The 27,249-nt window shown below is 44.0% G+C and overlaps 1 protein-coding gene across 1 annotated transcript in view; it reads left to right on the top strand.

Moving 5' to 3' along the window:
• The window catches only part of CHMP5 (charged multivesicular body protein 5), a 58,150-nt gene that overhangs the window by 14,130 nt on the left and 16,771 nt on the right, over positions 1–27,249 (top strand). The window contains exons 2-6 of the mRNA XM_082259501.1: positions 2,128–2,232; positions 8,449–8,495; positions 17,394–17,487; positions 22,088–22,159; positions 22,313–22,421. Coding sequence (XP_082115627.1) covers positions 2,128–2,232; positions 8,449–8,495; positions 17,394–17,487; positions 22,088–22,159; positions 22,313–22,421 — 427 coding nt within the window. The remainder of the gene's footprint in view (positions 1–2,127; positions 2,233–8,448; positions 8,496–17,393; positions 17,488–22,087; positions 22,160–22,312; positions 22,422–27,249) is intronic.

Here is a 27,249-nt window from a genome sequence, read left to right as displayed (position 1 = left end):
GCACTCCTGAAGACAACTGAAGGCACTCTGGTTGAAAAAGGTTAACGGATCCCTTCTGTGTCTGGTGTTTTTTTTTTTTTTTTTTTTTTTGCCAGATCGGTCCCGGAGGTGGCCGGATATAAAACAGACACAAGTCTGACTGTTAATAGAGGAGAATGGGGGGTTCAATCTGGTCTGGCAGGAAAACAGACAGCCAGACCTGATTGGACCGCTCATGTGAAAGGAGCCTAAATGGAGCCATTAAAGTTTGGACCTGTCATGGCTGTAACCATATTGCCTCCAGCAGGCCAGGCTAGGTTCACATTAGAGCTGTTTCTGAAATGCAATCTGCTGTAGATCCCTTTTCAGAAGGTGTCTTCCAGGTGGATTCTGCCACCTCTCCATTGCCTGTTTCTTTGCTGAATGGAAATTCTGAATGGAACTAACATGCGGGAACACTTGGCTTGTGGTTGAGATGTGGTCTTTATTTGACTAGGCAAATTTGACAAGCGGTGTTGTCTTTTAACTTGACAAGCTGCTTGAAATTTGCAATGTGACCACAGCATGTGTACAGTCCCTCCCGTTGTTTGTGATTGTTTTTAGGTCGGCAGTCAGGGTTCAGTAAACTGGCTGTTTTTACGACCCCCTGTCTACTCGTGTGAAAAAGTCTGTTCCAGAACATACCAGTGCAAATCCCCAATAGTGGATAGCTCTTCGCCACCAAGGGGAGTGAGCACTTGGCTATCCGACCCAATGAACAGGCTCCGCTGGCGACTTTGCAGAAGCTGCCCATTGCAAATTAGTGATTGTAAAGGATCACCTTGTAAAACAGCCCATTCAGTTTAAAATAGGAATGAAAGCAAAAACATTTTTCTATAGATGTAAAAAATAAATTCTAAATCTTTTTTTATATATATAAAAAAAAAAATGATCACATTAGTTCTGTCTCTCTCTCGCTAGGGGAGGAGAAGCAGCAGTACACTGAGCTTCCCAGTGAATAGCTGTGCAGCGGGGCGTGTCAGACAAGTTTGATCAATGGAGAAGAGCTGACTGAGTTACCAGCATAGCTAGAGAACTGATCACGCTGTGTTCTCCTGCTTTAGTGTGGTCAGTTTTTAATAGGAAAGCACTGGCAGGAACACCAGAAATTTCACATGAAGGAAGCAATACAAAGAGAACAGGATACTTTCTCATACAAGCACATGATACAGCAGACACATCAGGAATATGAAGTGTTGGGTTTACAAACACTTTAAGGCTCTCAATTCCAGTCCTCAGGACCCACTAACAGGCCAGATTTGAAGTATTACCTTAGGGAGATGCAGACTAGAGTACTGCAATCACTGAGCAGCAAATTAGATCACCTGTGATGTATTTCAGTTATCTTGCAAACCTGGCCTGTTAGTGGGTCCTGAGGGCTGGAGTTGAGAACCACTGCTTTAAGTGTAGGTTCACATTGATCCGACTCGAAGTCGCCACGACCTCGGGCGACTAATGAAGTCGCCCGTGCACCACGACTTCGGCGTGGCTTGCAACGACTTATAATGGAAGTCAATGCAAGTCACTCCGACTTTGCAAAAAAATAGTGCAGGAACCTTTTTCTAAATCGGAGCGACTTGACTCGCACAGCATGGAGCGCTACTTGTCAGGTGACCAAGTCGCCTGACAAGTCGGATCAGTGTGAACCGGCACTTAAGGTAATGCTCGATCAGGCTGAGGTTAAAAATTAAAGGGAAAACCATGCTTTAGAAATGTATTTTCCCATCTTTTACTTTTATTATTACATTGCTATACTTGACTGCAGCACTGCTTCCCTTTACTCATGGTTCAGAGTAGCATTAATTGTGGACTGGGGCTTCAAAGTGCATGAATCGAGAACTATTTGTGTTTCCTCATAGCAGCTTATCATATTCAGACCTATGTTAGAATTTGAAAGTTGGCAAATGTGATTGGTTTGCTGTAGGCCAACAAAGATTGTTCTTTATTCAGATACTTTGATAATTAAGGCCCAATATATTTATCCTGGTGCCGAGAAGACTATCCAGGATATTACTGATGAAGAACTTCACAATTTCAGTGATTTTTGGCAGAAAATTATTTTGTTTTGAAAATAAGTAAAACCATTCCTGCTTCCCTTTCTTCCCAAAGGTTGACAGCAGAGCAGAGTCAATTGACAAAAAAATCTCCCGACTTGACGTAGAACTGGTGAAATACAAAGACCAGATGAAGAAGATGAGGGAAGGTCCATCCAAGGTAGGTGCAATGCCATAGTTGAATTGTATTTATTCAGCAACACTCTTTAAAGCTTGAAAAAAATGAAAGTGTTAACAGTTGGAGATACCTTGCACCCATTTTTTTTTTTTTTTCTGCATTGGTAACTTGTAAAATGTGAAATCCTGTTGGTTTTATTTAGTTCTTATTTTGATGTCCTCAGTCTTAAGGCTACATTTGCACAGGCATTTGGCTATGCTTCTGATTCCTGTAGCTGGGATTGACAACTGTGTAGGGATTTCTGTGGCCACAGGGCCTGTACAGTGCAATGATAGGCAGTCGCCGGCCGCAGCTATTTGTGGCTGTTCGCACAAACCATGTCCTGCCACGATCATTGCACATAACCGCTGGCTGTGTAAACAAACACGAATAGCTACAGCCACTGACAGCCTGTCAATGCACTGTATGGGCTTGGTGGCCACAGCTATCTGTACACAGCTGACTGTCCTTGCTGCAGAAATCGGCCTTTATTTTTTTTTTATCATTTACTCAAGTAACCTCAGCTGCCTATGGATTATTTTGACGTTTGCCATTTTATTTTTGATCATACGTTCAGTTTGAACAGTCCAGGTGTGTGGAGCCACATTTGCAAGTGCATTGAGCCACACTGCAAATGTCTGCAGCAAGAATCTACTGATTCCGGCAACAGGGATTGACTTCAGTAAATGTGGCTGGATACACTTTGTGTGAGCAGCCACAAATAGCTGCGGCCACTGACAGCTTGTCATTGCACTGTACAAGCTTGGCAGCTGCAGCTTTCTGCACACAGCTGTCAATCCCTGTTGCAGGAAACAGTAGATTCCTTGCCGCTGGGATTTGCAGTGCGGCTCAACGCCCGTGCGAATGTGGCCTTACACACCTGGGCTATTCAAACTGAGCATATGATCAAAAATAAAGGCCAAATGTCAAAATGATCTGTAGGCAGCTGAAGTTATATGTAAATTTTATTTATTTTTTTTTTTTTCTTTAAAGGTCAGTTGAGGTAGCAAATGCTGATGCTTTTCTGGTATCTGAACATTCCCCATTATTTGACATTTTATTTATGGTGCCTTCACTAAGAAATTAGTAGGTCCGACTTTCGTCTCTCTCGGCTCGGTTGCCACCATAGCTTGCTGGGGGGGCACTCGCCAGGGGCGCCAGCGAGGGACCCTAGAAGATTATTTATTCTATTTACCTAGTTAGCAGAAGAAAACAGTGGCAAAGTAACAGTAATAAAGGGTAGCCTTGAGCATTGGGTTCATGGCTCTGGGTTCAAAAATTCTGTAATTCATGAAAGATTGTCTCTCTGTTCCACAATGCACAATTACTATTTAGAAAATGAAGACGTTGCATGATCCCAAATGTCACTGCTTTTATAGAAGAGTAGCTCTTTTTATGCATATTTACCTTCACAATTGGTATGTTGCTTTGTGGCCTCTTATTACAATAAGAATATGTGTGCTGCATATCTTGAATCTTATGACTGGTCTGTGCTTCATACATACCATTTTGCTGAGTAAGTAGGTGTGTTTGTCACGGTACAGGTTCTGAAGTAGATCTAAATATCACACACTGTGTATCTAAAAGTAAACACCTTTTACTGGAGTCATGCAGCAAGCATGAGCTGTCATTGACAGAAAACTTGCTTCATTTGCATGTCTTATATTTCCTTATGCCATGTTTGAACTATATAATATTTCAATCAACGACATATGTTAAATTTACATTTTCTGAGCCTTGTGTTTGAATAACAACCATCTTTTAAAACCTTTGGGGACCCATTTATAAATAGGTGTTTGTGATATATACCAAACATTCACTGCAGGGGAATTAATCACTGTAAATTTTAAAATGCATGCATCAGAAGGATACATCTGCAGTTGCTATTTCAGATTTGTCCCATTTACTGCTTGAGGGCCAGTTCACAGCATAGAAATGCAGTCCGAATGCGTTCCCGATGCATTTCTGCATGCGTGTTTTTGATGCAATCCAGTGCATTCTACCCCCCTTCCCCCCCCCCCCTTTTTTTTTTCTTAACCTTAAATAAGGAGATAAGCGTTCATGCATTTTTGATGCGTTTTTTCAGCTGTCCAGTCAAGTGCAGGAAAAATGCAGCCTGCTTTTTATTATTTATTTTATTTTTTTCTGGAACTGCAAGCGCTGGTGTGAACTATGCCATTGAAAACCATATAACCTACTTTCCATGTTTTTCATGCATAAAAAAAAACGCATTGGACTGCTTGTGGTGTGAACTGGCCTTTAGAAGTATACCTCCTTATATTTGATCTTTTTGTATTCTTTTACATTGAGACTAGACATATTGGCTAAGAGCCGGTTCACATAGGGGCGACCCGACTTGCCGGGGCGACCTGTGAAGTCGCGGTGCGCACCGCGACCTCGGAGCGACATGCACGGACTTCATATAATTGAAGTCAATGCAGGTCGCCCCAAAGTAGTACAGGACCCTTTTTCTAAGTCGGAGCGACTTGTGTCGCTCCTATTAGAACGGGTCCTGTGCTAATCAATGGCAGGCGACTTGTCAGGCGACCAGGTCGCCTGACAAGTCGCCCCAGTGTGAACCGGCTCTCAAGGTTTTATGCATCTGCACCTATAACCTAGTTCGTTATTTAGTCAACCATTTTTTATTGTTGTAAGCTAGTATTATCTAGATTTATTTATTTTTTTGTGTAAAATGTCACTTAAAATTTGATATTACAGTTGCAATAAAGGGGAAAAACATAGCAAAGAGCTTTTATTAACCGCGTAAGGACCAGGCCTATTTCTGACACTTGTTGTTTACAAGTTAAAATAAGTATTTTTCTCTTACGTCCTCTTACAGTCGCCGCCCGTTCAGATAGCCTTCACTAGTGGGTAATGGTGCCCTCTGCAGGAGCAAGCTAGGCAGTTTTAAAAGGTTAATAAAAAACTTTCTATACTTAGACACACCTCTAGGGGGCCGTCCGTCAGCCATTATTCTGATCCATAAAAATATATAAAAAAAGGTGTCTGATGATAAAACCACATACACCCGCCTGGCGCTAATGGTCTCAAAATATATAAAATATCTAAAAATGTTAAAATTAGTGTATAGCACCTCAGTGTACACTAGCAGCCACTGTAAAATAGATGAATCATAAATAAATGTAAAAAATGCAAAATGCAATTTTCTTAGTCGCAATTTTAAAAGCATAAATCACATTCAGCAGCGCTTGAATCCAACTGTAAAAGTGACATATTAGTCCATACAATATTTTGTCCAATATTATGAATCCTTTTCCAGAGTGTCCATGTATGGGTATATGGTAATAGTATGGAAAGCAGTCTCAAGCTATAGATCACCAGTGTTCCTCAGACAGATGCTTGATAGCCATCCCCACACCTTCCGTGCTCCCCTTTTAGAAATGGACACTCACCAGAATTTAATTCACTCTGAGCCTGTATGCATCGGCTACATGAGCCCTTTTTTCCCGGATATCCAGCCAATCCTAATGGTTTACGAGCCAGGACACCTCATCAGCTTCCTCCAAAGCCAGGGTCAGGAACCGTATGACAGCAATGAAATGCAAGCAGACAAATGGGGACAGGGATAGGGTAATATTGCTTAACTTTATTCACATCACATATGCATCTCCCCGAACCTCCTTCAATCAATCTGCTTACATTTACATAAAACAATACTGGCTCAAAGTATGGGGACTCGCCGTCCACGAGCTGAATCACCTCCACACGCTAGACAGGGATGTGTCAGACCGCGGCTGTGGCAAGTTCGGGAACGCCAGCTGGTAACTTACATGGTCTCCAAGGCAGCAATGTACGTGCGTTTCGTTACGTGGACAGCTGACACATCCCTGTCTAGCGTGTGGAGGTGATTCAGCTCGTGGATGTACAGCAACATTTCTTTTTTCTCTTACGTCCTCTGACAGTCGCCGCCCACTCATACAGTCTTCACTACTGGGTATTGGTCTTATCCACAGGAGTAAGCTAGGCAGAAGATTTTGTTAGAAAACATTCACAAAACCGTGTATAGACACACCTACGGGGGGCTGTCCCTCTGGTCCATTACCCCCTTGCTAGCAGCATTCCCAATTCAGTTTGGTAGCAAGCAGTATATAGGTCCATGAACCCCAAAAGAGGGATGGGGGGCGGCGACTGTCAGAGGACTCCGAGAAAAGACCGTTCATGAGCTCAGAAGAAAGCCTGCGGGAGGCAGCAGCAATCTCATCCCACACTATAGCATGAAATTTGGCCAGCAGAGCATCGGGGTCTGTGGAGACAGGACTCAACAAGTCCGCGGGGAACTGCTGGAGGCTGTCCACCGGAGAGGATGAGAGCTGCTTGTTGTCATCAGGCTCGGGCACCATCTGGCCCCTCCCATTGGCCGGGGATGTTTTCGGCTGGGAGCTGTGTTTCTGCCTGTATTTAGGCGTGCAGTGCATACCCCTGGGTGCCTGGCAGTGTCCACGGTCGAGGAGGCTATAGTTGTCGCATCTGGAGCGGGTCAATGCTTTGTAAGCCGGATGGTTATGGTCTGGTGACACGGAGCGCGGAGACTAAGCTGCCATCCTCCGCGATCATGCGCGTGCGCCCCCGACTAACATTTTTCTTACAGCAGTATTAAACCCAAAAAGCAAACCTTTATTATATTGCTTACCAGTTCTTAGATGTAATGACTGCATTAGTTTCCTATTTTAGGCTTGCTTTCTTCTATTTTCATCTGGTAATCCAGTCAGCAAGTCTGTTGTTTTTCAACTGAAAAGATCTCTTGCAGTTACAGGGATGAGACAAACCATTTAACACTGGCAGGGTTGTCTACAATGATCAGCTTTTATTTGTGTAAACCCTTTATCCCAAAAGGAAAAACTTCTGTAACCGATTATAGTATTCCTTGGAATTTGGCTTTGTTAGTGTATTTAAATCTGCTAGTTCATCTAGCACTCCCCTCCTCCCCAGAATGACAATGCTGCTTTCCAAAGGTGCCCCCTGTGCTCATTCATCTAGTGTGGGGGCACTCTAATACAGGAGGTATGTTACAGGCCAAATCAACAGGTGAAAATGGGGGGGGGGGGGGGAATGAATGCAGCCATTAAATGTAAGGATCGGTAAGCTGAAATATATTACATTTTTGGTTTGGGGCTTAATATCGCTTTAAGGTAGACTCATAAACACAGTATAGGGTACAAACATTTTTGCAGATTCACATTAGCACTCACTCGTTAGTTATGTGTGCCCTGTAAAGTGCAGCAATATTTGTTGAACTTTCCCCATTTGCCTACTTTATGCCTGTCTGTGTATCTTCCTTTTTTGAGGTTCTCTGAAATTCCCGTTAATTGGTCTATGTTTCTCTTTGGTGATGGTAGTACATATATTTGTTTTTTTGTGGTGCTTTTTTTTTTTTTTCTTTGTATTATTATTTATTATTATTATGCAACAGGGCAGGTCACTTCAGTTTCAAGTAGAATTGCTCATACATTTCCCATCTGTGGTTTGAATGTTTTAAAAAGTAAAGTCAAAGCTCTTAGTGTAAAAAGAGTAAGGAATGGTTAAAACACATCGGCTTTTTTTGTCATCTGTGTTCCACTTAGATTTCCTAATTACTCAGCTTCAGCAATGCTGCTCTTTTCTTCTTAGTCTCACCGGTGACTGAGAGCAGCAGGAGCCATAGGCTTCCGCTGCTGTCTGTCAAATCCTGTAAGGAGGGAGCAGGGGGTGTGGCCAAGCCATGCTCTGTGCCTCCATAGACACACACAGCATGGCTTGGCCATGTCCCGTGGCTCCACATTCTGTTTGTCTATGGAGGCACACAGCCTTGTTCTGGAGCTTACCTGCAAGAATGGAGGAGCCAGTGCTGGCGGGGGACTCCAGAAGGTGAGGTAAGGGGCCGCGCTCTGCAATTTTCTTCACCGGTGCTTTTGTCATTTTGTTGATTCCCCCTCTGACAAATCCCTTTTAAACCATTTATTCAAAAATATGACGGTATAATTTTTATGTGTAAAAGGTTGGTGTACACTGTTAAATTTATATTCTGTATTATTGTAACTCTCATAATGATCACCATTTTAAAAGCCATTTTATTTAGAAATCTCATATACTTCCACACGCTACCATAATACATTTTCAGCATGTTAATAAAACTACTTTTGTGTTGTTTACTTAGAATTCTGTGTAGGCATGAAGAAAATTCAGAAAAATCACAAACATATATATTTATTTTTCTTTCAGAATATGGTCAAGCAAAAAGCCTTGCGGGTTCTTAAACAGAAAAGAATGTAAGTCCCCTCATAAACCTAACATTGTCTTAAAAGGCTGCTGTATTATTTAAGGCTGGGTTTATGGGCTTGATTTAGGCTTTCTTATGTGTGTGTTGGGGGGGGGGGAACTGTAATGTTTATACAGAATTCTCACACATAGTACTTTGTAGTTTTATGCTATTGTTTGTAATTGTAATATTATACTTCATTTACATTTATATCATTTCAAGATGAGGAAGGTGCGCACCATGCTCTTAAGATTAGTAGCTGGCCCATCCATCCCACTACTATGACCACAATGCAATCTTCAATGGGTTTCAAACCTTACTTTTTCTGTGGCTCCATGTTTGGATAGGAGTAGAAGAGCTGCATTAATCACACATACGGTAGTTGGGGTAATTTAAATGTAAATAGAAAAACCGTCCATGAAAAATGGCTGCGGGACTCTAGTTGGAGGATGTAAAAAACTATGTTAACTTGATACATATTATTATTTTTTTTTTTTTTCCTTTGCCAAAATGTGACTGAATTGATGAAAGTTCATCTAGCCTCTGTGCTGCCTGAATATTATCAGTTTATTTGTTTCAATACCAGAGTTCATTGCATATATACTGGTCATTCCAATTTTCCTCTGTATGTTTGTGAAGGATCTTTTCCATGTATGGATAGCACAGATGTGTGTGTGTGTTGGCAACAAAACCTCATCCTGTCTTGACTTGAACAGTGACTGTGGCACACTGCCATCTTACATGTGGCTCAGTCTTCAGATAGTGTGCTGCACCTATGACTTGTCAGTCCTGGATCTGTAGCTACTGCAGTTGTTAGATCAGGGCTGCAATGCATGTGCGCCTGTTCTCCAAATCGTTGTTTTGCCCTGACCTTACCCTCGCTTGCCTTACCACTGAAACCACCCCTCTCCTCAACACCTGTAATGGACTTTTCTCTGCTCTCCTATCTTTACCATCAGTTTCATTTTTTTCTTTTTTTTTTCTTCCCCAGTACTTCTCTTGTTTCCACTCTGTTGTCCAGAGTCATCATCTACATCCTTTTGGTTGTCTGCCCCTGTCATCTGTGGCTTTCTGACACCTCTGAGATCCCCCCCCCCCTCCTGTTAAAGTTTAACAGCTGTGCGCACACAGCGGCCCCCGGACTTCCTTTTTCTGCGGTCCCTCACTGGCGCTCCTGGCTCCTCTGCTTTTCTGTGTGCCGCCAAAACAAGCTGCTTGCACATGCCGCCCCGCCACCCTCCCCCCATTGCTCCCTCTTTATAGGATTTGCCTGACAGCAGTAGGGGCCAGTGGCTCACACTGCTCTTTGCCAAGCTTGTTAGAGCACAGAGAGGGGAGAGAAGAACTGAAGCAGGACACAGCGCTTGATCGATACAGGACTTGGGTATGCGTTCGGGGGGTTTGGAAGCTAGGTTGTTGGTAGGTTTTTTACTTTAATGCAGAGAATGTATTATATATGTACAATACAAGGGGTAAAAAGGCCACGCTTTGGTCACAGGCATAAATTAAATACAAATACCTAGTTAACTAAAACTAGATAGAAAATAAGGCTGCCAGCACAAATGATATGATAAATCACTAAACACATAGACAAATAAAGTGCAGCGCCAACTCTTAGACAGATCAAGAACAGTTGCCTGTAGCTCAAACAAAGCAGTATGTCCTAATAAATATAAACAAATAAGACCTATATCATAAAACATCCATATGTACATGGACAGTCCATCCAAACTAAAAAGAGCTTGAAACCAGAAGGGATAATGATGTTAATAAGTCCATTGTGCCACAGGAGATAAATCAAGGCAGAGAGAAAGATCCCTTCTTCCAAGAATGAGACCTAATTCCACCGATGTGCCACAAATGGATATGCTCTTACCAGAAGAAGTGGACCCCCCAAATGAATGAGTGGTCAAACAAGCCTGTGTGCTTATTCTGCAACCATCAACTGTAATCCATAGAGGTAAGGGTAGCGTTCTTTGGTCTTATTCCAGGCACATATAGAGAAATAGTCACCCTCCAGGCAAAGCCCCCACTGGTAAGGGTGGGCATTAGGTGAACCTCAGAAGAAGCAAAAAACTCCAAATGGTGTAGTACGTACAGAATAATTTATTAATAGAAACGGTACAGACTACTCACATGTCCATAGATGAATCACAGCATGTAAACAAAGAAAATGGGGGCTTTGCCTGGAGGGGGACTATTTCTCTATATGTGCCTGGAATAAGACCAAGGAACGCTACCCTTACCTCTATGGATTACAGTTGATGGTTGCTGAATAAGCACACAGGCTTGTTTGACCACTCATTCAGTTTGGATGGACTGTCCATGTACATATGGATGTTTTATGATACTGGCGCTGCACTTTGTCTATTATACATGTAACCTTTTACTTTTACAACCACTTTACCTCTATGTGTGCTCCTTCGCTCTGTACTTCTTTTTTTTTTTTTTTTTTCTTCATCTACTCTGTTGCTTCAGGCTCTGTACAGCTACACATCACTGTACCCTCTTTGTGGCTTCCTGCCTTGCTCCCTATTCTCTTCTGTGTATTTTATTTTCCTTCTCTCCCCACATTATAGTTGTTTGGTAGGACCAGCAGTACTCTACTCTAAAATACACTCCCTAGCCTGCAACAAATTATTTCAACTCCACCCCACCTAGTCGGCAGTCAATGGAGACCCGCAGTGAGCAGTATATTATAGCACACAAGGAATTTTACCTCAAAGCATGTAATGCAGCCACCCAGCAAAAATAAAGTACTGCGCTCCCAAGGGTATACTTAGTATGAGTAATAGTGTGACAGGTCTCATCCTATATTCTATTTTAAAAGATTTCCACACAAGCTTTGTAATAATACTTGTAATTGATTTCTCTTTCGTTCATTGACGGACACAGCTCCTGATTCTTCTTAACCATTGGGTTATACTGGCCCCTACAGGAGTAGGACACTAGGGAGGAAAAAGCTTGACTATGCATATGGGCAGTCCCAGGGGGTATACACCCACTCTCCGCTATAGGCACTGTTTTTTTTTCCTGCCTAGTCAGGAGAAAGGACCTAGTTCCTAGTCCTAGCAATTTTTTCATTTTTCAATGGGATTTTTTTCCTCCTTTCTTATTTTGTTCCTGTGAGAACTTGCAATCAAGTGCTGGACTGGGCGAGGAACTGGATAATATAGATCCTTAGGGTCCCCCCCCAGTCCGGCCAGCGAGCGTGTGCAGACCACAGCTCCGTGCTAGGTCGGCCGTGACACAGCCCCACTGGATGGGGACTGACCTGCGAGTTAAACGTCTCGCGAGGATGCATACGAACTGGCTTCGGCCTGAATCGCAGCATTTCCTTATGGCCGAAGGCACCCACATTATGATGGAGCGGTGTCCTGCCCGGAGCAGTGCCCATCCTGTTCCTGCTGTGGGAAGTGGCTGTCCCCCCCCCCCCCCCCCCTCCCCTCCCAACCTGATCCTGGATGGTTTGGGGATTGACATGGGCCCTTTCCTGGGATGTTTGGACCCCCGGGTTCCCCTACCTTCCCCCAGCCCCTCCTAAATTTTGGTCACTGTGGGTCTTTTGCTCCCCCCACTCCCTCCGGAGGGTGGGGGGGTGATGAGCTGGCTTTGCCTCATGCTCTTAAGGGGAGCTGTTTGGAGTTGCTGCTGACCGGGTTTTCCTGGTGTGCAATGGGGGGGGGGGGGGCAGGGGTTGAGCAGGGTTCCCTGCCACCCAGGAAGTTAGTGACTAGGGCTGGAGAAGCAGATGCTTTTACTATATGCCTCACGTGGCCAGATCCAGCCAAAAATTTAGGCCGCGGCTTTGGGGCCTGCTCTCCGGAACCTATGTGAGGCGCCCCCTGTGAGGATGGTTGAAGCCACTGCCTCTTGTTTGGACATCTGCCTTCCCTTCTGCGACCCCTGGGTGGTCGACTCCACTGGTGCTCGTGTCCTGGCGACCGGACGTCGTCAAAAACTTAGGCTGCGGCCCACTAGGCCATGCGGCTGAGTCGGGCACTGCCATTGGAGGGCAGCCACAGTGCATCTAGCTGCAGTCCCAACTCTTCCTTTGGGCATCTTCCGGGCTGAGGATCTGTGCATTTGCGGCTGGGCCCCCAGAAAATTTTAGGCCACGGCTTGTGGCCTGCTGGGTCATATGGTCAGCTTGGCACCTCCCTTCTGACCGGGTGGCACTGTGGGGGCGCTTCATTTTTAATGACAGTCTTGCCACCATTATAGTGTGGGGCACCTGCCTTGTTTTAGCGAAGGTACTCTGCCTGCTGGTCCGCTTCACGGCGTGGCTATGTCCTATTATTATGTCCTGTTTGGAGGGCTCGGAGGCTGACCCCCCCTTCCCTTGTTTTTTTCCGGGATCCAATAGGTAATCCATTTGTGGACCCTTGGCCAGCATCCCCTTTGCGGGATCGCAGTCTGTGGCCTCCCCTGATTATGTTTTCGGGGTGAGCTCAGTATATAGCGACACTACTGTGTCTGCGCCCACGCACCCTGAGTGCTCAGATAGTGAGGATGATTCCTCAGCTCCTCTAGCCGCGCTTAATTAGGCGCTGGTGGATATACTGTTTGTGTCAGTGCGTGAAACTTTTAAAAATGGAGGTTGCGGCTGATGCTGCGTCGGATGCATCGGTTCCTTTTGGCACCCACAGGCCCTCTAAAGCGGCGAGGGTGTTCCTCTTTCCGTTTACCTTGACAATATTGTCACAAACAGTGGGGTTGTCCAAAACTCAGTGGTTGCTAGGGGATTTTTGCTTGCGGTATCCTTATGAGGATTTCTTGCATAAAAGGTGGACGGTTCCACCTGTAGTGGACTCGCCGGTTTTCCAGGTCAAATTGAGTTAGTTACCTTCATCCCGGTTGAGGAGTCCCCAACCTTTACAGGTCCAGCTAATAAGAGGGTAGATGCTCTGGCCCGCCATGTGTGTGCTGTGGCTGGTTTTGCAATTAGGTCGGTAATTACTATTGCCCTGGTGTCGCAAGCTCTGACCGAGTGGGCTTAGCTTTTACATCGGGACCTAGAGGGAGAATAGTTTCTCCCTGTCTTTGCGGAGCTGGCGGACTGGTTGGTTCAGGGGCTACAGTTTGTCTGTGATGCCTCTTTGGATGTGGCTCCTTTGATTCTTGGCTGTCTGTATCAGCAGAATTCCTTCCGCGTATTGTCTGGCTGAAATGCTGGTCTGCGGACTAGACTTTAAGAAGGCCTGATCTAACCTCCCTCTTGTAGGGGGTCGCCTGTTTGGAGCTTCCTTGGATGACATTGTTAGGGGTCTCCCGGGGGGGGGGGGGGAGAGAGAGTACTCTTCTTCCGTAGGCTACCAAGGGCAAGGAGCCCCGTTGTAGACATGAGCCATTATCCTCAGCTCCTAGCGGCCTGTTCAAAAGTCAGGGCCTCCACCAGAGGTTCCAAGAGGACCTGGTCTGGCAAGCCACGAGTGGGCTCTTCAGACCTGCTGGCAAGGCTGCCTCTTCATGAAGGGGCATCCTCACCCGTATCTGGGGTGGGGGGACGTCTTCGCTGTTTTCCGGGGCCATGGACCTCCCTGATACAGGTTAAGTGTGTCCACAAAGTTATTCGGTCAGTCTACGAGATTGAGTTCAGTCTTGTCCTCCCAGAAAGGTTTTCTTCCCTTCCAACCTACACTTGTCCGCAGATCACTTACGGGGTCTCTTTGGGGCAGTGCAAGACTTATTTCAATAGCTGATTGCTCCGACTTCGGAACATTTTTAAGGGTTTTTTTTACGCAAACCTCTTTACAGTCCCCAGGAAGGAAGGCAAGTTTATTTCCAATTCTGGACCTCAAAACGCTAAGCTGCATTGTGCGAGTAAAGAAGTTCCATATGGAGTCCATTCACGTGGTAGTGGCGTCCCTACATCAGGGGGAATTCTTCTCGCTTCCTTCGACAACGAGGACGCCTATCTGCACTTTCTAATATGTGCTGGTCACCAGCGCTTCCTCTGTTTTGCCATGGATGAGGAGCATTATCCGTTTGTGGCGCTGACCTATTGGTCTCACCTCCGCACCTCGGGTCTTCACAGGAGTGTCGGCCCCAGTGCTGGCACTTTTTGAGTCGGGGGGGATCGCGGTACCGGGGTACCTGGATGATCTTCTACGAGCGGAGTCTCCGACTGCTCTGATGGACTACTGGAGATTGCTCTGCGAACTCTGAGGGAGTTTGGTGGGATTCTGAACATTCAGGAGTCTGCTTTGGTTCTGTCCACAAAAAATAGCCTATCTTGGTCTGACTCTTGGCTCGGCCTCAGCCAGAGTGTGTCTTCCTCAGGAAAAACTTCAAACATTTTAGGAGGCAATTTGGATTCTGTTGTTCAGCAGATGGTCATTCTTCTGGCCTTGCATGCGCATGCTGGCCATGATGGTGTTCACCCTCGAGGTGGTCTGTTTGCACAGTTCCACACAAGATCTCTGCTAAAGAGATTCTGGTAAAATGGGTCAAGGATCCACGGTATCGAGAGGTGGCTTCCCTCTCTGGCACACCTCCTGTACGGACAGTTGATTCCACGGATGCCAGCCTGTCAAGGTGGGGAGGCGTCCTCAGCACAGACGTGCTTAGGGGGTCTGGACTCTGGCACACAAGGATTTCTTCATATTAACAGCCCGAGGCCACGATATGGAATTAAGGACGGAAAGTGTATGCACCCCTAAATACTAAACAGGACAGGACAGGAAACACTTGGAAGTGGAGCAAGATACCGGAATAAGTAAAGCCTATATGATATTCGGAGGCTAAGCTTGTATACAGGCGCAATATACACCTTATTGAGGTGAGAAGATAGAGCACCTAGATGTGACACCTGGTGGAGGCAACAAGTCACAACACCCATACTTTGCATGAGAGCACCTTGTTTTATTTAATGATATCGAAGGGAATGACACCTGATTTTGGATCTCTATATATATAAACACAGCACTTTATTTATTTATTTATTTATTTTTTGATCTAAGCAAATGAGCACACAGCACTTTGTATCTCTTTTTGAAGTATCTTTATTTTTATTCGGATAATGCCACAGCCGTGGTCTATGTCACTAAGCAAGGGGGCACAAGAAGTGTCATCACGGCTTGGTAAGTAGCCGGAACTCTTAAGGTGGGCTGACTGATTTGTTCCAGCCCTCTCAAACTTCTGCCACAACTCCTGTGCAGGATTCAGGCAGAAGGGATTCCAGTCATTCTAGTGGCTCCAGACTGGTCTCGCTGGTCTTGATATGCCGATCTGGTATGGCTGGTCACCGATGTTCCGTGGGGACTTCCTCTCAGAGAGGATCTGCTGTCCCAAGGACCAATCTTCCATCCTGCCTTACAGTCGCTGGCTTTAACGGCTTGGCTGTTGAACCTCAGGTGCTGAAGGGTGGCGATTTGTTTGAATCGGTGATTCCTACGCTGTTAAATGCTTGGAAATCTGGCTCTAGGAAGATCTTCTATCGTACGTGGAAGACGTACATTGCGCGGTGTGAGTCTCTTAGGGTTCATCCTCGCTCTTTCTCTGTGGATCGTATCTTAATTGGCTTTGAGTACCATCAAGGGCCGCTATCGGGTTTTGGCTTTTTTTTTTTTTTTACAACTACCTTTTGGCCACACACTCCCTGGTGCGTACCTTTTTCTTCAGGGTGTCCAACATTTGGTTTAGGCTCTGTTGCCTCCCTGGAATCTTAATGTGGTGCTTTCAGCTCTACTGAAGTTTCTCTTTGAAAACATTCGGGAGGTTTCCCTGCTTATGTTGCCCCAGAAGGTGGCCTTCTTTGGTGGCTAGCATCTCTGCATGCAGGGTGCCGACACTGATGGCGTTCTCCTGTTGTTCACCTTATGGTGCTAAGGATAAGGTGGTGCTTTGCCTCTGTCCGTCATGCCTTCTCAAGGTGGCCTCTGATTGTCATTTGAATGAAGACATTGTGTTGCCTTCCCTGTGTCCCAGACCTAAACATCTGAAGGAAATTGCCTTGGATGTAGTCCGGGCAATTAGGGTGTACCTGGCCGCTACGGAGTCTTTTAGGAAGTCAGACTAGCTATTTGTGCTCACGGGTGGACCTTGCAAAGGGTTGTCGGTGATTCAGGCTGGACTTCTCGTATTTAAGCGTCAGTGACGCAGGTTTTGCAAGGCGGCCACCTGGTCGTCGGTGCATACTTTTACAAATTTTTTTGTAAAGTGGTTAAGTTGGCATCTGCGGATGCTTCTTTTGGCCACAAGGTTTTTGCTGGCTGCTGTTTTGGAGGACCTGGTCCTCTGAGGGTGTATTTTTTCAGGTGAGCTCCATTTTTTTTATAGTTGAGCTCAGTTACCTGGTTGGCTATGGTTAGCCTTGGGAATTTTGTTTTCTGATGTTTTCCCACCCATCATGTTTAACACTGCTTTAGGACGTCCCAATGGTTAAGAAGAATCAGGAGCTGTGTCCACAATGAACGAACGCAAAAATTGGGTTTTTGACTTGCCATAAAATCCATTTCTCTGATGTTCATTGACGGGCACAGTAGCCACCCCTCTGTGGAGTTGGCTTTCTTCTGACACTGCTTGTAACAAAACTGAGTGCCTATAGCTGAGAGTGGGTGTATACCCCCTGGGACTGCCCATAGGCATAGTCAAGCTTTTTTCTGCCTAATGTCCTTATCCTGTAGGGGCAGTATAACCCAATGGTTAAGAAGAATCAGGAGCGGTGTCCGTCAATGAACATCAGAGAAATGGATTTTACGGTAAGTCAAAAATCCAATTTTTTTTTTTTTGTATGCCTCTATCACAAATATAGTTCAAAAGCTTGATGTTTGACTAAAAAATAATTTCTTGGATACTGTAAAAGCTATGAGGGAACTCGTTTTTTTTTTTTTTATTAGTAGCTGTTACATTTATAGTAAGCTTTTATGAAGTGTAATGTTTTTTTAACTTTGCTCTGCATTTTCAGGTATGAACAGCAAAGGGATAACTTAAACCAACAATCTTTCAACATGGAACAAGCAAATTATACCATTCAGACACTAAAAGATACCAAAACAACGGTATGCTTATTTTATGTTTTGGTAAAACCTTAACCTGTAAAGGGGAAAAAGTGCCTATTACTGGTCTGTCTATTTTTTTTTTTTTCGTGGGTGATCCCAGTGAGTCAAGCAGTACTTGATTCCAGCAAATGTCCAAACATCATAAAAGGCAGCGTGTTGTATTTAGCGGAAATCTTTAATGACTTAAAGGCGAAGTAGAAGTACAGCCAAAGCTTGTTTGTTCGTTCTGCACTCCTGTGACTCATTTTCAAAAGAAAGCGGGCTGACGCATGCCTGGACCAGCATCCAGCTCAGCCTCTCAATGAGCAGCTGAGAGCCTGGGCCGGCCGCTCCCACCCCCTCCACAGCCCAGAACTTTAGTGAGTGCGGGGGACAGAGCACAGCGTCTGCGACGGACAGTCACCAGCTCTCTGTTCCTTGAGCTATGAGAACCAAGCAATCCGTGGTGTTTGATCGCTCGGTTCTCAGTCTTCGAGTCATCGACGGACAGATGCAGAATCTGAAGCTGCATCCACCTAGGTAAGTATTAATCAAAAAAGTTCCCATACTTCTTTTAAAGTGTGCTTGTGCTTTGCTCACACATGTCAAGGTAACCCATTCAGTTTAATGTAGCCCCGCCCCATGGCTTATAATGTATTAGTCTTTCTTTTGTTCTATGCTGCTTTGTTCAGCTGATGGGAAGTTGTGTCATCAACATCTAAGTTTATACAGGGCTATGGACACACCATGTATCAGCGGTGATTGGCTCAGCACTGTCACATGGGTAAATAACAGAAAAAAGAGAGGTGATATCACTCCTCGGTTCAGCGCTTGCAAATAAACAATGGAAGTGTGAGCAAAAATACTCCTATAGAATGAATGAATTATATATAAACAAAACACAATTTGTTATAGTGAGCTGTATATATATGTGTGTGTGTATGTATGTGTGTGTGTGTATATATATATATATATATATATATATAATATGTAAGTGTGCATACATTTTTAAAAGTATCCCACAAAAAATGTTGACGCTTTTCCAATGCCTTAGAGAGGCTGATGGAAGGTTTCTGACATCAACAACCTCAACCAATAAAGTTATAGTTTTAAAAGGCTGGTGAAAGATAGATAATACACACTTAAATACTGGGCTTGAGTGGATATAATCATAAAATGTTCATAAACTATGCGCAGTTCAAATAATGGCAATGTCAGGCAAAGAAAAGTAGTTGGTGCAAAGGTATCCCTGTTGAAAAAAATGTCCAAAAACCAGCACCAAGTCCACCTAGACTTGACAATGATGTACAAATGGTGGCATGCAGGGCTGAAGATCAGTAAACACAACCGGCTCCCAGGGAGAGTGCTGTGTTTTTTTGGAACGCACGTAGGACAAATGACTGTTAGCCGGAAGCATCTCTTGGAACGCACGCGGTGTAGGCGTTCCTGAGCTTCCCAGACCGGGTGCACACTGTTAGGGTGCATCGTGGTCCATTTTTCACAGTTTGCATGTTCCGTCACTTGTCTTCATGCTTGGCATTTTGATTTTGTGACTGACTTTTTATTTGAATTTTTATCGTTCCATTTAATAAAAACCCTTTTTCAACTGGACTTCACTATGAGGCTTCCTTACATTTTTTCCACATAAACTACCCGGAGTCTGCACTCTCCAGGGTGCCACACAGGAGGAATAGAAACCAGGAACGAGGGAGATCGCAGGAATTCCTTGGTGTAGGAGACCCTTTTGAGCCTGACTGATCCCCCCTTGCCGTAGGGTAAGAGGGGATCCACCACCTCTGGTAAGTTTTCCTGACACAGTGGTGGTCTTGAATCTTCACCCTCAGCACTCTCCCTGGGAACCGGTTGTGTTTACTGATCTTCAGCCCTGCATGCCACCATTTGTACATCATTGTCAAGTCTAGGTGGACTTGGTGCTGATTTTTGGACATTTTTTCAACAGGAATACCATTGCACCAACTACTTTTCTTTGCCTGACATTGCCATTATTTGAACTTCTCATAGTTTGTGAACATTTTATGATTATATCCACTCAAGCCCAGTATTTAAGTGTGTATTATCTATCTTTCACCAGCATTTTGGAACTATAACTTTATTGGTTGAGGTTGTTGATGTCAGAAACCTTCAAAAGTGTCACAATTTTTTGTGGGATTCTTTTAAAAATGTATGTGCACTTACATATTTTATTTATATATATATACAGCTCACTATAACAAATTGTGTATTGATTATATATAATTTGTTCATTCTATAGGAGTATTTTTGCTCACACTCCACTTCCTTTGTTTATTTGCAAGCGCTGAACCGAGGGGTGACATCACCTCTCTTTTTTTCTGTTATTTACTTGTCTCTGTGGCAGGAGGGAGGTTTAGCAGCTGCCTATACATTTTTCAACACTATTTATGTGCGTAATTGTTTTAGGTTTCACCTTACAAGTGGTCCATTGGCGCAGGTGTACACCCCCCCTCCCTTTTCTTTTCTACTGTCACATGGGTGATTTACATGCTCCTCCATACTTGGGAGTACCCTTTATTCCCTTTTAGCACCTGGCACTAAACAGAGTATTGAAGAAAAAGTAAATGCATGTTGTTTGGTATGGTGGTTATAAAGACCTGTTGTTTTTCCCTGAATGAGCAAAAGCACAGGTTTGTGATTTAAACAGTTGTGGACATGGAGCGTGCTGCAACAACCCCAAAAAAACTTTTGATGATCCTCCCGCATCATTTGCCAGCAATTCAAAAAGCGTGTAAATGTGGAAGCTATTATAGCTGTCGTATTTATAAACACTGTTCATCAGACAGGAAATGGAAAGATACAAAGTAAGGCGGGGTTTACCCTAGTGCGATTTCAGATGTGACTTCCTTTGCACAGAATCACATAACAGTGGAACGAACATTAATTGTTGTGTTTGTGTTTTTAATGCAAAGAAAAAAAAAAGTGTGTAAAACTGAGAAAAAGAAAAAAACCTTTATTTCATTGGTAAATAACTTGGTGTAGTTTACCTGGATTGTACCTAGATTGTAATTTTGTGTCATTTTGAACAGCATAAACTCTAGAATGAAATGTGCACTTTTCATCCACACTAACACTATTTCTTTCTTTTTTTTTTATACATAAATCAAAGTTGAAAAGTGCGTTTTTTTTTTTTTTTTGTTTTTTTTTATGGATTGCGTAAACAATACAATTTTTACAAAACAGTATCCCTTATATAAAATATGTATTATATTAAAGTAATTGTAAAGCTTTGCTTTTTTATTTTATTAAAATAGTAAACATGTTATACTTACCTGTTCTGTGCAGTGGTTTTGCACAGAGCAACCCGATCCTCCTCTTCTGGGGTGCCCAGAGGCTGCTTACTTTGGGGGCTCCTGCTGCTGTATTTGAGCCAATGAGGAGCAAGAGAGCAGAAGGAGCCTCAACTTTCCCACATCGCTGGATTGAGATGGGGGGAGCTGCATGCAGACGTTTTTTTACCTAACTGCAAAGAATGCAGTTACGTAAAAAAACCTTCTGCCTTTACAACCACTTTAAGGTAACGACACATTTATTGCTGAAAAAACAGGCCCATAGCAAAAATGTAAAAATTGTTCTTGCAGCTGCCCTTACATCAGAGTATTATTGCCCTCCTCCCATACTTTAGATCTTTTCCTCCAATTCAGCAGGATGACTAAGACTAGATCACCCAACCATTTTCCCAGGCAGGGCAAAACATATTTTCTGCAATCCAATTTATACAAGTAGACTTGATTGTGCTTTGAAATCCATGACAATGAATGCGAATGCAAAGCTCATGCATGGGGCCTGGCCAGGAAGGTTTTTGACAGGAGGTTGGGCAGTCTTGTCAGAGATATCTAGCTGGATTAGGGACATGTCAGCAGAACAAGAAAGGTGGGAGAACAGGGGGTGCATTTACACTTTAAAGGGGTTGTAAAGGCAGAAGGTTTTTTATTTTAATATATTCTATGCATTAAGATAAAAAGCCTTCTGTGTGCAGCAGATCCCCTCAGCCCCCCTAATACTTACCTGAGGTCCCTCTAGCTCCAGCAATGTTGAAGGAATGTCTCTGCCGTCCGGGACTCCCCTCCCCAGCAGTGCGGCACCATTGACTCCTGCTGCTGTAAAAAGTCAGTCAGCCAATGAGAATAGAAAGGGGGGCAGGGCCAGGCCACAGCTCCATGTTTGAATGGACACACGGAGCTGTGAGTCGGCTCAGGTGCCCCCATAGCAAGCTGCTTGCCGTGGGGGCACCCAACAGGAGGGAGGGGCCAGGAGCACGAAGAGGGACTCGAGGAGAGAAGTCGGGCTGCTCTGTGCAAAACCACCTGCAACAGAGCAGGTAAGTATAAAAAAAATGAACAATGTTTGCTCATGTACATGGCAGTTAAAATCGTGGAGCAACCATAAAAAGCTAGTTACTTTTTGCAAAAGAGTTGTACTCTTTTAAAATGGCAATGTTTCTCTGTTGTTCCTGCTTATAGCATAAATCATAAATATTTTTTTTATCTCTACTGATTTGTATTCCTAATGACTGTAATGTATGTTCCTTATGTAAAGCTGAGTAGACTACAAAAGTAATGTACTTTTTTTTATTTGATACCTTAAGGTGGAAGCAATGAAAATAGGAGCCAAGGAAATGAAGAAAGCATACAAAGGAATCAAAATAGATCAGATTGAGGTAAACCTAATGCCTGTTCTTCTTCCTTTTTTTTTTTTTTTTTTTTTTTTTTTTTTTTTTTTTTTTTTTTTTTCTCGCTTAAATTTGTGTCTGGACCTTTTATTAACATTTGAGATGAAAAACACAATTAAAAGGCATATATGCTCTTTACAGGACTTACAGGATCAGCTGGAAGATATGATGGAGGATGCAAATGAAGTTCAAGAAGCTATGGGCCGTAGTTATGGAACACCAGAAATTGATGAAGATGACCTTGAAGCAGGTAAGAAAGGGCAACGCATTACGGTTCATGTAAAGAACACTTCTATTTGTTGCCAGTTTTGATCCTGCTAAACATTAAGACCCCGTTCACACTGGGGCGACGCTACTTGCCGGGGCGACCTCACAGGTCGCGGTGCGCAGCTCGCACCACAACCTCGGAGCGGCCGGCACGGATTTCATATCATTGAAGTCAATGCAGGTCGCTCCGGGTCGCCCCAAAGAAGCTCCGGACCCTTTTTCTAAGTCGGAGCGACTTGTGTCGCTCCTATTAGAACGGGTCCACAGCTTCTCTATGGCAGGCGACCTGTCAGGCGACCAGGTCGCCTGACAGGTCGCCCCAGTGTGAACGGGGTCTTATACTTATTACAAGACTGATCTTTGTGCACTTTTGGAACTCTTTCTGTTTAGCACGTTGCATTCATCCTGATTGGTACACAAGTTGTCAATCGCATTACTGGCAAGGTGGTGGTTTTCTTAGCCTGCTTTTTTCAGTGTTCTGCCACTTTGTTTTAACACTACAAAATGGCTTTTAAAACTGCCTGTGGAAGTTTAAGTTTTTTTAAATTTTTGTTTACAGTTAAAGTGGTAGTAAACTTTCAGGGGGAAAAAAATTTTCTTCCTGCAAGTTGATGGCATAATGTGCACTAATAGTATGCAGCACATGTGAAAGATGATGGTACACCGAGTAAAAAGATACTGACCATGTCATGCTTTAAATTTGCGCACGCTTTTGGAATGGCAACAAACTACAGGACTTAAAATTCTCCATAGGATTTTCCAATGCTTTAAAAATATTTACAGTTTACCTGTTGAGAGTTAGAGGAGTTTTTGCTCTAGAATTATTGCTCTCGAGCCCCGGTCATGAGGGGGAGGAGCCTATCGGCACGCACGTAGGACGGAGGGGGAGAGGGCTATCTACTGCTGAATGGAGGCACCAAGGATCCTGACCGCTCCCGACCCGACCCGCCTCCAGCCAGACTCTGGATGCCTAAGCTCCCGGGGATGAGCGCGGGCACTGCGAGCGGCGAACCTTGCTGACCCCCCCCCCCCCCCACACACTCCCTGACGTCTCCCTCCATAGTCTGAAGCTACGACTTCAAGCAGCACCAACATTCGGAGGAGTCCTGCACGCCTACAGCACGCGGAGTCGGCGCTGGAGAGCCCTGTCTCCTGCACGGGAACGCAGGTGAGCAGCCATAGCGGCGACAGGAGAGACCTCCTTGCTAACCCGCCAGCGCGGGGGGCCGGACATGGTCGGTAAACGTCCATAGACGAGCAGGTCCCGAGGGAGCGGACCCCAAGAGAGCTGCCAGGTCCATCCGAGCCCACCCATCTGGAGGCGCTGATGCCCGGATGCCTGAGAGCTGGAAGTTAAGGAGACAGGAGAGTACACAGTCTAAAGACGAACGGAAAAGGAAAGAAAAAGGAAAACTTTTAAAAAGGGACAGTCTACAAAACCGTGAGTCACAGAGGAGTAAACCCTCCTTCTATATCATACCTACTGTTATTTCACTGTTTATTAGAAGGACTTATAAAGACTTCCTAGAGACATACAACAAAGCAGTATGGTAAAATATCAATGTCAGCACACCTGAGACTGATTCAGCTGCTCCCTGTTTTAAATCAGCAACCTCATATAAAGTGTTTCTTATTGGATTAACAGCCACAATAGTCTTTCAATACCCCAAATCAGCTCATGTTTATTTCATATGGTTCCTCAGCAACTGTACACAGAGACTCATAAGAAGATCACTGGTATAAATAAAGACTTTGGGGTTATATAAAATATATAAAATGATTAACACTTTCTCTGTGAAATAATACCTGACATTACCCAAACACCTTGTTATGACACACAGCCTGAGTTTCTCCCTCGCTCTATTGTTTTTTCTCTCTCCCACTTCTTAAACATTTAAGGACGAGATTCACCCTAGCCTGTATAAAGACCTGAGTAGGGAGGTGGGAGGCTGGAAGTGTCCCTTGCCTCATTCCTCTATAGCCGCCTGTGAACATTGATTTAAAATAGAGGCTACCCGGCTTGTCTGTGTCTCCCTTTGGCTTGAAGGTAGACAAAATCTTCTTCTGATTATCAACACGGTATACCTAATTTCGGAGCACCATCATAGGAGGCTGCGAGACTTTATATAGGAACCGCGGAACAACTCTCTACATAATGAGGGGTAAATCCACAAGAGGAGGAGCCATTGCAAAATCACCAAGGGTGTCCTCAAGCCCTAACACAATAAGGAAATTTATGACACAAGAAAATCCCTTAGAAAAAACATCCCAGGGAAAACAACAAGGAACAGACAAGAAGAAAATAGAGAAAAATCAAAAAGCTGAAGCAGCTAAATCACCAATCAGTCCAGCAAATTCAGAATTAAGCATAAGGATTGAAAACGACGAGGAAGAAGAGGAAGAGCGGGGAGAAACAAAAGAACACGCCCCCACAAAAGGTGAAATGCGAGAAATGTTTGCAGGATTGGAAAAATCTTTAAAAATCGAATTGGTTAAAATCCAAACCGACCTAGGACGGGTCCAGATGGACCTGGGACACGCCCTGGGACGGGTAGAAGAACTAGAAAAAAAACAAGAGGACCAAAGAAAAATAATACAGGGAATGAGGAAATAACTGAGACCAAGAAAAAAGCCAGAGATCTAGCTTACAAACTAGAGGATCAAGAGAATAGAGCTAGACGAAAAAATTTGAGGATCCGAGGATTAAGAGATACAACACAGGAAGAAAATTTAGGAGAAAAACTTCAAAAAATCCTAAACCCAGTATTAGGTAGAAGGGAAGAAGACCAATTGCTGATCGACAGAGTCCATCGCATAAGAAAACCGACAGGAGCCCCAGCAGAATCACCTAGAGATGTGATAATCAGGTTTCAAAACTACACAGATAAAGCACAAATATGGGAAAACCTAAAGAAGAATAAATCATTTTTAAATGCAGTAAATACAGAAAATGACAAGATACAGATATTTACAGATCTGGCACCGGAAACACTGAGGAGGAGAAGAATTTTAAAACCCTTGACAGAAGAGATGCAAAAACAAGGAATCAGATATAATTGGGGGTTTCCAGCCAGTTTAATAGGAAAAAGAGATGGGCGATCAGCAAAACTCACTTTTCCAGAAGAAACTCAAGAATTTTGCAAAAAACTTGATATACAGGAACCAAACTTGCCTGGATGGTATGAAGGCGACAGGGAAGATGAACTAGGAAGAAACTCACAGACGGAAGAACAGCAATGGACATTAGCTAGAAAAAACAAAAGATAAAATATGCGGAAATACTGCCCAAATAATGCAAATCGGGAGAGAACCCCCCCCCCCTTTTTTTTTTTTTTTTTTTCTTCCCCTCTCCTGCTTTGCGTGGAGTGGCCTCTCTTAATGATGTGGACTGTGCGGGGGGACTCGGGGAGGGGGGGTCGGGGGGTGGGGGGAGGAGGGAGGGAGAGGGAGGGGAAGGGAGGTAAGCTATACAAAGGAAGCAGGATAGCCCCACCCCAAAGCCGGAACGTCCTTCCAATTGAGGAGGGAGGTATATCGTGCTAACCCACTAGAGCACCACCCCAAAGGAATGGGTATCAGGGAGAATGACCCAAAGAAACAACTAAATACCCTAAGATCAAAAATTGATCCGAAAAATATCATCATGAGACGGAAGGAGACCGAGGTGGGGGGGGGGGAGGGTGAGAGAGGGGGGGAAGGGTAGGGATAGTGAAACTCTCCTTTGCCAAAAAAGAAAAGAAATTTTAAAAGCCTGCCAGACTAACAACATTGGTAGTATGTTGCCAGTAGAATTCAAATTGATCCGGAGCCCCCGTGTTCGAGGAGGAACTGGATCAAGTAGGAGGAAAAAAAATGAAAGATGAACAACTAAAAATAATAACGTACAATGTAAGAGGATTAAACTCCCATACAAAAAGGTATAAAATATTGGAAGAGCTGAGGAGAGAAGCAGCAAATATTGCTTTTCTACAGGAAACGCACATTTCTCTCCACTCGAATTTAAAACTTTTCTCTAAACGCTTCCCAAAATGGTATTACGGAGACTCACCAATAGAACGTGCAAGAGGAGTAGCAATAGGAATAGCTGGAAATACAGAATTCTCCTTAGAAGAAATGAAAACAGACCCGAACGGTCGATATATTTTCCTTAAGGGACAAATAAGGGGGATGGAGCTGACATTGGCCAATATCTATAACCCAAACAAAAAACCAAGTGAATATCTGGGGAGAATCCTGTACGACCTAGAGAGCTTCAAAAAAGGCTACCTGATAATGGCAGGAGATATAAATTTTTGTTTAGATCCAAACGTCGACAGTACATCGGGAGTAAGGACGCTAGGAGACCAAAAACTGAGGAAAATAAGGGTAAAGTTACACCAGAGCCAATTAGTAGATGCATGGAGGGTTCAACATCCAAAAAAAAGAGACTATACTTATTACTCCTCAATACACTCGATGTACTCAAGACTGGATTACTTTTTTATTGATCATCGCCTGTTGGAATTTATAGAAACTACAGAAATAGGTACAATCACACTGTCAGACCATGCCCCCCTAACCCTAACAATCAAGACACCGACACACCACAAAAGTATGGGAACATGGAGGTTAAATGAAGAACTAATTCTAGATGAAGAAATAGGAAACAGACTAGAAAAAGAACTAGAGTTATACTTTCAAAAGAATGATACACCAGAAATATCATCCGCTACACTCTGGGAAGCACACAAAGCGTATATTCGAGGAATATTAATAGCTAGTGCCTCAAAAAAAAAGAAAGAGAGATCCAATCAAATCAATATACTCATAAG

The sequence above is a fragment of the Pelophylax lessonae genome (assembly GCF_965119305.1).
Source record: "Pelophylax lessonae genome assembly, chromosome: 5".
Lineage (NCBI taxonomy): Eukaryota > Metazoa > Chordata > Amphibia > Anura > Ranidae > Pelophylax > Pelophylax lessonae.
Note: the sequence above shows the minus strand (reverse complement) of the source record. Positions and strands in the feature narration are given on the sequence as shown.